A 12,242-nucleotide genomic window follows, 5' to 3' on the forward strand; every position below is an offset into this window, starting at 1 on the left:
AGATAAACTGGCTGACTTCCAAGTCTTCTATCTCATTGTATCTCCTCTGACTACGTGATCATTACATGAAAGTGCACTTGGGAAAACAGTGTTTTTTATTTTCGTTATGGTTGCCTTCAAATACTAGATCACTCGGAGTATATTATATATATATGGTGTGTGTGTGTCTAAAAAGTGCAGCTGTAAAATACATAACGATTCAAGAATCTTGAGAAAACTAGAGGAGGAACGGAAGCCGATGCTCTTATGTTCAATTGCGCATGGCGTATCCCGTGAAAATTTGGTTCACAGTAGCAAGGCGACTGAGGCGCAAACGTGTTCTTCGCTACCTGTGTAAGTGAGGTTGGGGGGACGACAGGCATGACTCAGGAAATTAAGTGACAGTCATCATCATATAAGGTGTTAGTAATGAAGTTGCTATAATATGAAAGTCGAAAGGAAGATGCTGGAATAAATATCGTTATTTACAGGTACTTCTTTATTATAGTGGATTTAAACTAACAGTTAAACCCTCTATCACCCTTATATATATATATATATATATATATATATATATATATATATATATATATATATATATATATATATAATGTTTGTTTTAACGTTGAAATGTTACTGTGCCATTGAAGACGAGTTCGAAAGAGTGATCTTTGTCAGGGCCTGACGTCACAGTACCCACAACGGTTTTTGTTCATATGGAAAGAGAAAGACCTCGAGATCTACATGTTTCACAAGTGGAGGAAACAGGTGGAAGGCTTAGACAGAGAAGAAAATGCTGAGGAGAAGACATGGATATCTGGGCGTGAACTTTTCGAAAGAATGGCAGGCGGTCAAAGGATAGATAGATTCAACTCGACTGTAATGACGTATGGTGGGGCAAATCGCTCTCAGTGGATTGAAAATTAAGGCATATGAAGTGACCATCTTCAATATTGAAATTGTCAATAGGAGGCGCTAGTTGTAGTGCACAATACATGACAAGTGAGTGGATGTTTGGAAATGAGTCCCGTTTTTCGTTTTCGCCTTTTTTTCCTGATGCTTCTTCGTTATGGAGGTTAATTAGTTTGTTGTTTGGATTTGAGAGTGAGCAATGGTTAGGATTATTGAGGCCGTCAACGTCAAGCTACAACCACGAACCAGAAAAAAAAAATGTTAAGGATAGCTTTGAGGCTACATACATAGGCCAAATGAAAAGTGGGAGATAGAGACCATATTTCCGGGACACTAAGTCCGTTGTACGCCAAGCTCTTTTCTTCTTTTCTTTCAAGTTCTGCATTAAACGTTGAGCGAACACAATCTTCCATTGGCCATATGCAATGAAAGTGGATGGTCTTAAAATTATCTTCTTGACGTGAAAAAAATCTTAAGGATTCTCTGGTAGATGTAGCTTGACGAGGACTGTCATAATGACCGAAATCAACAGGCTTTGATTAAAGTACAAATAACCTACCATTGTTCTCACTTCCTTATGGTTTTACATGATATATTCCATATATTATGTCATATTTATGAGCATTTTGCTCTATAAGGTAGGATCCTTTTTCTAGTAAGCTATTTAGATGGTGAAAGAGAAAAGCAAGGAACCGAGGAACTTGGCTCGATCCCTGCCTCTCAAGATGGCATGGGTTCAACGACCGCAGCTGTTTTCCCTGACGCCCTAACCGGCTCTCGACGACCCTAAACACATACTCTCAGTATTTATATAACACAGAACAGCAATTAGGTATAAAGTTTATTATTACCATTATTATTATTATTAATATTATTATTATTATTATTGTCGTTATGTTGTATCATTATTATTATTTCTATTATAATTGTTAATATCATTAGTTTTTATTATTATTAATCACAATTTTATGAAAAAAACTTTGATTCCTAAAAGATATATAACAGATGTATGGAAAACTGGTCTCATGAATAAACTTATTAAGAGAAAAACTTCATTTTGCAATTTTGATATGAGCAAACTATACATTCCATATGGATTTCTCTTTGTGAAAGTAAACAGTTAATATATGTTTTTTAATCAGTGTGTATAGTTTTAACAGTTGATTGTATATATATATGTATATATATATATATATATATTTTTTTTCTAATCAGTGTGTATCTAGATAAACATTTGTGTAAATTTTTCTATTGTAATCTGATGGTGTCAGCAGGCGTGAGTTATCTTATGCCATTTTTTTCCCCATAAAACCACTGATTAACCTCTAGCACTTGGTTTATGTGATATTTTTATTCATAATGACTACATGGGTCGTCATTTTAAATGCTCTTTACTCTTTTTATTAAAGATATTGGGAGTAAAACGAAGGGCGGGATATGTAGCACAGCAAAGCATACAATTGCATGGTTTGAGAAAGCTACCGACCTAAACAGGTACGTAGAAGGAAACGGAGAATCCCACCTTAAAATCTACATATTTTGGTTAAACTGCATTCCTATTCATCTCTTAAATGGCATTTATGATTTCTATATCACCTTGTCGTATTTCATTCCAGAAAATAAGACGGTGTTTTACCCCCTGAGTGATATATAGACAAAGGGGAAAAGGGGTTGGGAAGAACGTGCCGTATGGATGAATATTTACAAATGATATATAGATAACGCTGAATTGCACACCTTATTTTCTTGCAATCTAAAAGGTAACGGTGATTTTAGTTCCTAGACCTTGTTTAAACAGGTATTAATGACGTAACGAGTGAAATGGACCATATTGAGAGTAAACATCCACCTAGGTAATATTGTACACGTTAGAATTTAACGAAATTGGTTTCTATGGAGTCATAACTGTGTGCTGGTTTGATATATATGTGTGGGAATTTAGATGAGTCCCCTGAAACTTCATCTACATTGTGTCCGTAAAGTGGTAAGCTAATTGAAGTAAAGGGAAATTGTGGTTTAGAAAAATTTTGTCCAGTTCTGACAAATTGTAAACGAAGAGGAGGGACATTTATGATGTACCGACATCATTTTCTAACGTCCTTGCCCTTTGCAGGAGGACGTTAGGAAAATGACTAATTGCAAACTGGAAAAAGACATTCACCTGAGCTTGTTTGGATTCGAGAGGGCTTTATTCTGTTCTTATGTCGTTATACAAGTTGAATTAAGCTGTATTACAGTGTGTGGAAATGAATTGGGTTATAAGTGCACAGTATTTGAAAACCTAATCCCTCAGCCCAGCCAGTTTGCTGCCTGCATTCACTTCATCATTCCAAGTCATTAACTTTGGTCAGTACATTCAAATAACACTGACCATTGACCCATTTAGGAGCATCTCAACTTAATTCTGTACATTTTTGGTATGAATTATCTAAATCAACATTATAATTGATCCAAAATCATCCATACAAGCTTAGATGCCATGTCCACCCCTCATTGATTTGTAGAGGTTAGTCAGCTAGAGTTAACACTTTTACTCCATTATGATTTGTTTCATTTTTGCTTGTTTTTACATTGCTGGATGACCTGGAGTACTAACATGGAATCAGGAAAGGAAATGAGGTTTGTGAATTCACTATTGATTAGGGGGTAGAAGCATTTACCAAGATTCTTTTAATTAGTTATTATAATTGCATGATATGCTTAATCCGAAGTTTGATCACTTACACCCAGAAATTGTACATCTGTATTGGTTTATCTGTTATTCTTTTAACTAAAGAATGAATATTCATAGCCATAGTATTAATATCTATCATATGAATTTCCAGTTTCAACAGGCACGTGAATGATTTGAAGCAAAGGTCCGTTGCTTTTGAAATTGCCCATCTGTAGAGGACACCATGGCTCCAAAAAGTTCTACTCTTTTACTAAAACAGCTTCGCTTACTGATGAAGAATACATCCCATGTTTCACAAGCTCTGCATGCTTATGTTGTCCCTTCAGGGGATGCTCATCAAGTTAGTTTTGATAAGTATTCAGCATTCATTTGTTGGCTCTTGCAATCTTTTTAGAGAATGATAGTAGGCTTTTTGACATTTTGTGTTGGACAGGGAATATGGTTCTTGCTAAATATTTTATATACTGATATGCAGTTAGTTAGTAGTGAGGACCATACCATCTTGGTTATTGTAATCATAATGGTTTTCATACTGATGCCACATGTTTTAAGTGTTAAAACAAATTCAAACAGTGAACAAAAGTTTGTTAAGTTCACCAGTCAGAACTTTGTTGGGTATTTATATAAATTTGGAAATTCACATGCCCTTGGTGCCATAAACTGTCAAAAAAGCATATGTAGACAGGCACCATCTTGGGAGTGCTGCTTCCATCCACCAATGTGCTATAGAATGCATCTTTCAGTTTAGGGAAACAAGTCAGTATCTTCAAAATATTTTAAGAATAACTAGGTATGATGATGAGGCATTGTAAAATGGTTCTAGAAATTGCTTTAATTCCTTGACATCAACCCCAAAGCTTGCTAAAGGGGCTAATAGATTTGCTAGATTTAGTGAATTTTCCACTAATTTGCCATTAGCAAGTCGATTGGTTCAGCATGTCTCTTGGTGGAGATCCTCCCTCATCTCTTACTAATGTGGAATCTATGATGTTTGTGAAGAACTGTGATACGTAGGTCCCTTGCATACCACAGTTTTTACAGCCAAGGTTTTGAGTATACATGCATAGAATAGAATATACCATACTACCACCCACAGCAACAAGTTTATAGGTATTCATGGTTTTTCACAGTACCTCCAAATTTTTTTTTTATGCATTAGGCAAGTGTCTTATGGTTTTGGGCTGCTTGTAAACTGTCCCAGCAGACCATTTCTGGGTAGAGTCTGGCTGGTTGGCTGCTTTGTAGGCGTATGGAAGTATTTTGTCAAGGGTGCAATACTGCTGTCACAGTTTTGTACATCAATTCTTTGATTTTTAATAGAATATGCATGTTTTTTTTCTTAAGTGTAATGTGATTATTTTTAACCTTGAAGTGTTCATTATAGGGCTTAGGGGTCACTTTCCCTAATCTCCCCATTTCTCACTGGCCTTGTGCTTTGCCTAAACTCAGTTTTGCTAAACACAGGGTCTTCCAGGGACATAATCCCTGTGGTTGGTAAGGGAGTTCAGTAATGAGGATGTATTGTGCAAATACTGAAAGTAAAAGTTAAAGAAGGAAAAGTATTTACATGAAAATAACTTGAGGAAGCCAGTGTTGGGGACCATATTGGTGGTGTTTGTGGTAAACAGAAATAATAATGTGTTGTAAATGCTTTAGATAGGGTTGTATGGAGGAGGATGGATGTGTTGGAAATGAGATGTTTGAGGACAATGTGTGGTGTGAGATGGTTTGATCGAGTAATTGATGAAAGGGTAAGAGATATGTAAAGTGTGTAAAAGTAGAAAGCTGAAAGTAAATGTGAATAAGAGTGAGGTTATTAGGTACAGTAGGGTTGAGGGTCAAGTCAATTGGGAGGTAAGGTTGAATGGAGAAAAACTGGAGGAAGTGTTTTAGATATCTGGGAGTGAATTTGGCAGTGGATGGAACCATGGAAGCGGAAGTGTTTCACTGGGCGGGGAGGGGGCGAAAGTTCTGGGAGCGTTGAAAAATGAGTGGAAGGCGAGAACATTATCTTGGAAAGCAAAAATAGGTATGTTTGAAGGAATAGTGGTTCCAACAATGTTATATGGTTGCAAGGCATGGGCTGTATATAGAGTTGTGCGGAGGAGGGTAAATGTGTCGGAAATGAGATGTTTGAGGACAGTATGTGGTGTGAGGTGGTTTGATCGAGTAAGTAATGAAAGGGTAAGAGATATGTGTGGTAGTAAAAAGAGTGTGATTGAGAGAGCAGAAGATGGTGTTTTGAAATGGAGAGAATGAGTGAGGAAAGAATGACAAAGAGGATATATGTGTCAGAGATGGAGGGAACAAGAAGTGGGAGACCAAATTGGAGGTGGAAAGATAGAGTCCTGAACATGCAGGAGGGTGAAAGGTGTGCAAGGAATAGAGTGAATTGGAACGATGTGGTATACCAGGGTCAACGTGCTGTGCTGTCAATGGATTGAACCAGGGCATGTGAAGCATCTGGGGTAAACCATGGAAAGTTCTGTGGGGCCTAGATGTGGAAAGGGAGGTATGGTTTCAGCGCATTATACATGACAGCTAGAGAATGAGTGTGAACGAATGTGGCCTTTGTTGTCTTTTCCTAGCACTACCTCGCACGCATGTGGTGGGAGGGGGTTGTCATTTCATGTGCGGCACGGTGGTGATGGGAATGAATAAAGGCAGCAACTACGAATTATGTACATGTGTATATATGTATATGTCTGTATGTATATATATGTATATGTTGGAATGTATACGTATGTATATTTGCTTGTGTGGACGTGTATGTATATACATGTGTATGTGGGTGGGTTGGGCCATTCTTTCATCTGTTTCCTTGCGCTACCTCACTAACGCGGGAGACAGCGACAAAGTATAATAAATGTAAAAAAAATGAATTTATAAATGCTGAATGTAATATTACAAAAGGGAAGAGATTTCAACAATAACAGCCAGTAAAAGAAGTAAGTAAAAGGAGCAAGAATGAGCAGTAGGAAGGATGCAAGTGGTGTTTTCTCCCTTCTCGTGCTTTCCATGTGCTGTTGCTACCTTAGCTTTCCCATCCAACCTCTCTCATGGGATTGGCCGTTCATCTTTTTTGTAACATATACTTATTTATATTTATTTATTTTGCTTTGTCGCTGTCTCCTGCGTTTGCGAGTTAGCACAAGGAAACAGACGAAAGAAATGGCCCAACCCATCCCCATACACAATGTGTATACATACATGTCCCCACACGCAAATATACATACCCGTACATCTCAATGCACACATATATATACACACAGACATATACATATATACACATGCACACAATTCACCCTGTCTGCCTTTATTCATTCCCATATCCACCTCGCCACACATGGAATAACATCCCCCTCCCCCTTCATGTGTGCGAGGTAACGCTAGAAAAAGACAACAAAAGCCCCATTCATTCACACTCAGTCTCTAGCTGTCATGTAATAATGCCCGAAACCACAGTTCCCTTTCCACATCCAGGCCCCACAGAACTTTCCATGGTTTATCTACATTATTTACTTTTTATAGACAGCATATGATGTACTATATGCCATGGTGGATGCCACCACTTGCTACGAAATGATTGCTCTTGTGAGTGATTACTGTGCTCACTAGAGCTTGCTGCTTGCTGTTTTTTATTTTTCTCTGTCTCTGCTTTAAGAATATTTTCTTTATGAACTCTGGATGAGTAGATCAAGGTATAGTGAAGCACTGGATGGCAGGGACTAGATAAGTGAGAAATAGGGTTGTAGAGGTGGATTTTTTTCATAGTATAACTGGATTTAGGTTTAACGATAAAATGAAGATGAGAAGGTTATGTGGTGTGAGGAGATTGATAGAAAGGTGTCTTTTAGGATGCATTGCAGATAATGAGATGGTTAGGAAGGCATATTGTAGTTCAGTAGAGGGTACAAAGAGGAGTAGACCATTGCTAGATGTGAGAAATTTGATTAGGGTCAAGGATATATCAGATGAAGGTTTTGTAAGAATGATTGGAGATTGAATGCAATAGAATGATTTTATGTATGAAAGTAGAAAGGGTAAAGACTCTCGTCTGAGTCAGTGAATCAACTTAGTGTATAGAATTAAAAGTAAGAAATGCTTTTATAAGCTTGAAAGTACATGTTTTACATGAATACCTTGGACATGGGTTGGTGTTAAAAAGTTGGGGGATGGGTATGAATGATGTAGCTGAGGTGTACCTGTTCCACCTCTTTTGGAATGGAAATAGAGTCATGATAGATAGAAAGGTGGATAGATAGAGAGTGATCAGAGAGGCAATTACTGGTAAACACAATCTTAAAAAAATAATTGAATTGGGTTATTATGTATGATATACTAAACTTATGAAAATTCCCTGTTTCTCAACTTTGATTTTCCCTATTTGAACCATGGGACCCTTTTCCAAAATGCCTTGATTTTTTTATGTAAAAGAAAAATTAGTTCTGCTTGTGTGATGAAATGTTTTTAGAGGTCAAGTTCACCAGTTCCCTTACTAGTATGCATTATTACGATTTATATAAAATTTCCTTTGAAGTAAAAATGAATTCTTGGAATATCATTAAGTATTTTGAGATGCATGTTTTTCATAGAGTGAAAATATAGCTTCATGTGACCAGCGCCGATGTTTCATCTCTGGATTTACTGGATCTGCTGGAACTGCTGTTATTACTGATGCCGATGCTGCACTCTGGACTGATGGTCGTTACTATCTTCAAGCAAGGCTAGAAATGGATGAGAATTGGGTGTTAATGAAAGAAGGTATGCTTTCTGTAAATGAACATGAAAGAAATTTTGTACTGTAAATTATTCTTTACATTTATTTTGCTTTGTCACTGTCTCCCGCGTTGGCGAGGTAACGCAAGGAAACAGACGAAAGAAATGGCCCAACCCACCCGCATACACATGTATATACATCCACGTCCACACGCGCAAATATACATACCTATACATCTCAGTGTATACATATATATACACAGACAGACATATACATATATGCACATGTACATAATTCATACTGTCTGCCTTTATTCATTCCCATCCCCACTCCGCCACACATGAAATAACAACCCACTCCCCCCTCATGTGCACGAGGTAGCGCTAGGAAAAGACAGTAAAGGCCACATTCGTTCACACTCAGTCTCTAGCTGTCATGTAATAATGCATCGAAACCACAGCTCCCTTTCCACATCCAGGCCCCACAGAACTTTCCATGGTTTGCCCTAGACGCTTCACATGCCCTGGTTCAATCCATTGACAGCACTTTGACCCCGGTATACCACATCATTTCAATTCACTCTATTCCTTGCACGCCTTTCACCCTCCTGCATGTTCAGGCCCCGATCACTCAAAATCTTTTTCACTCCATCTTTCAACCTCCAGTTTGGTCTTCCACTTCTCCTCGTTCCCTCCACCTCTGACACATATATCCTCTTTGTCAGTCTTTCCTCACTCATTCTCTCCATGTGACCAAACCATTTCAAAACACCCTCTTCTGCTCTCTCAACCACACTCTTTTTACTACCACACATCTCTCTTACCCTATTATTACTTACTCGATCAAACCATGTCACACTGCATATTGTCCTCAAACATCTCATTTCCAGCACATCAACCCTCCTCTGCACAACTCTATCCATAGCCCATGCATCACAACCATATAACATTGTTGGAACCACTATTCCTTCAAGCATACCCATTTTTGCTTTCCAAGATAATGTTCTCGACTTCCATACATTTTTCAATGCTCCCAGAACTTTCGCCCCCTCCCCCATACTATGATTCACTTCTGCTTCCATGGTTCCATCCGCTGCCAAATCCACTCCCAGATATCTAAAACACTTCACTTCCTCCGGTTTTTCTCCATTCAAACTTACCTCCCAATTGACTTGTCCCTCCACCCTACTGTACCTGATAACTTGCTCTTATTCACATTTACTTTCAGCTTTCATTCACACACTTTACCAAACTCAGTCACCAGCTTCTGCAGTTTCTCACATGAATCAGCCACCAGCGCTGTATCATCAGTGAACAACAACTGACTCACTTCCCAAGCTCTCTCTTCCACAACAGACTGCATACTTGCCCCTCTTTCCAAAACTCTTGCATTCACCTCTTTAATAACCCCATCCATAAACAAATTAAACAACCATGGAGGCATCACGCACCCCTGCTGCAAACCTACATTCACTGAGAACCAATCACTTTCCTCCCTTCCAACATGTACACATGCCTTACATCCTCGATAAAATCTTTTCACTGCTTCTAACAACTTACCTCCCACACCATATATTCTTAATACCTTCCACAGAGCATCTCTATCAACTCTTATCATATGCCCTCTCCAGATCCATAAATGCTACATACAAATCCATTTGCTTTTCTAAGTATTTCTCACATACATTCTTCAAAGCAAACACCTGATCCACACATCCTCTAGCACTTCTGAAACCACACTGCTCTTCCCCAATCTGATGCTCTGTACATGCCTTCACCCTCTCAATCAATACCCTCCCTTATAAATTCCCAGGAATACTCAACAAACTTATACCTCTGTAATTTGAGCACTCACTCTTATCCCCTTTGCATTTGTACAATGGCACTATGCACGCATTCCGCCAATCCTCAGGCACCTCACCATGAGACATTTTATTTATATTATTATACTTTGTCGCTGTCTCCCGCGTTTGCGAGGTAGCGCAAGGAAACAGACGAAAGAAATGGCCCAACCCCCCCCCCCCCCTACACATGTATATACATACGTCCACACACGCAAATATACATACCTACACAGCTTTCCATGGTTTACCCCAGACGCTTCACATGCCTTGCTTCAATCCACTGACAGCACGTCAACCCCGGTATACCACATCGCTCCAATTTACTCTATTCCTTGCCCTCCTTTCACCCTCCTGCATGTTCAGGCCCCGATCACACAAAATCTTTTTCACTCCATCTTTCCACCTCCAATTTGGTCTCCCTCTTCTCCTTGTTCCCTCCACCTCCGACACATATATCCTCTTGGTCAATCTTTCCTCACTCATCCTCTCCATGTGCCCAAACCACTTCAAAACACCCTCTTCTGCTCTCTCAACCATGCTCTTTTTATTTCCACACATCTCTCTTACCCTTACGTTACTCACTCGATCAAACCACCTCACACCACACATTGTCCTCAAACATCTCATTTCCAGCACATCCATCCTCCTGCGCACAACTCTATCCATAGCCCATGCCTCACAACCATACAACATTGTTGGAACCACTATTCCTTCAAACATACCCATTTTTGCTTTCCGAGATAATGTTCTCGACTTCCATACATTCTTCAATGCTCCCAGAACTTTCGCCCCCTCCCCCACCCTATGATCACTTCTGCTTCCATGGTTCCATCCGCTGCCAGATCCACTCCCAGATATCTAAAACACTTCACTTCCTCCAGGTTTTTCTCCATTCAAACTCACCTCCCAATTGACTTGTCCCTCAACCCTACTGTACCTGATAACCTTGCTCTTATTCACATTTACTCTTCAGCTTTCTTCTCACACACTTTACCAAACTAAGTCACCAGCTTCTGCAGTTTCTCTACATGAATCAGCCACCAGCGCTGTATCATCAGTGAACAACAACTGACTCACTTCCCAAGCTCTCTCATCCCCAACAGACTGCATACTTGCCCCTCTTTCCAAAACTCTTGCATTCACCTCTTAATAACCCCATCCATAAACAAATTAAACAACCATGGAGACATCACACACCCCTGCCGCAAACCTACATTCACTGAGAACCAATCACTTTCCTCTCTTCCTACACGTACACATGCCTTACATCCTCGATAAAAACTTTTCACTGCTTCTAACAACTTTCCTCCCACACCATATATTCTTAATACCTTCCACAGAGCATCTCTATCAACTCTATCATATGCCTTCTCCAGATCCATAAATGCTACATACAAATCCATTTGCTTTTCTAAGTATTTCTCACATACATTCTTCAAAGCAAACACCTGATCCACACATCCTCTACCACTTCTGAAACCACACTGCTCTTCCCCAATCTGATGCTCTGTACATGCCTTCACCCTCTCAATCAATACCCTCCCATATAATTTACCAGGAATACTCAACAAACTTATACCTCTGTAATTTGAGCACTCACTCTTATCCCCTTTGCCTTTGTACAATGGCACTATGCACGCATTCCGCCAATCCTCAGGCACCTCACCATGAGACTTTTTTTTTATATTATTATACTTTGTCGCTGTCTCCCGCGTTTGCGAGGTAGCGCAAGGAAACAGACGAAAGAAATGGCCCAACCCCCCCCCCCCATACACATGTATATACATACGTCCACACACGCAAATATACATACCTACACAGCTTTCCATGGTTTACCCCAGACGCTTCACATGCCTTGCTTCAATCCACTGACAGCACGTCAACCCCGGTATACCACATCGCTCCAATTTACTCTATTCCTTGCCCTCCTTTCACCCTCCTGCATGTTCAGGCCCCGATCACACAAAATCTTTTTCACTCCATCTTTCCACCTCCAATTTGGTCTCCCTCTTCTCCTTGTTCCCTCCACCTCCGACACATATATCCTCTTGGTCAATCTTTCCTCACTCATCCTCTCCATGTGCCCAAACCACTTCAAAACACCCTCTTCTGCT

General features: G+C 39.5%; 1 protein-coding gene across 4 annotated transcripts in view; it reads left to right on the forward strand.

Moving 5' to 3' along the window:
* The first annotated feature begins 150 nt into the window (after window positions 1-150).
* ApepP (Aminopeptidase P) overlaps window positions 151-12,242 on the forward strand; it is a 70,707-nt gene continuing 58,615 nt past the window's right edge. Inside the window, exons 1-3 of one of the 4 annotated variants that reach the window (XM_071677009.1) lie at window positions 151-333; window positions 3,717-3,905; window positions 8,161-8,329. In XM_071677009.1, coding sequence (XP_071533110.1) covers window positions 3,789-3,905; window positions 8,161-8,329 — 286 coding nt within the window. In that variant the 5' untranslated portion in view covers window positions 151-333; window positions 3,717-3,788. Of the gene's footprint in view, window positions 334-448; window positions 471-2,304; window positions 2,386-2,503; window positions 2,652-3,716; window positions 3,906-8,160; window positions 8,330-12,242 lie in introns of those variants that run through there. The other 3 variants (XM_071677010.1, XM_071677007.1, XM_071677008.1) reach the window with 3 other exon arrangements.

This window comes from Panulirus ornatus, chromosome 24 (genome assembly GCF_036320965.1).
Source record: "Panulirus ornatus isolate Po-2019 chromosome 24, ASM3632096v1, whole genome shotgun sequence".
Lineage (NCBI taxonomy): Eukaryota > Metazoa > Arthropoda > Malacostraca > Decapoda > Palinuridae > Panulirus > Panulirus ornatus.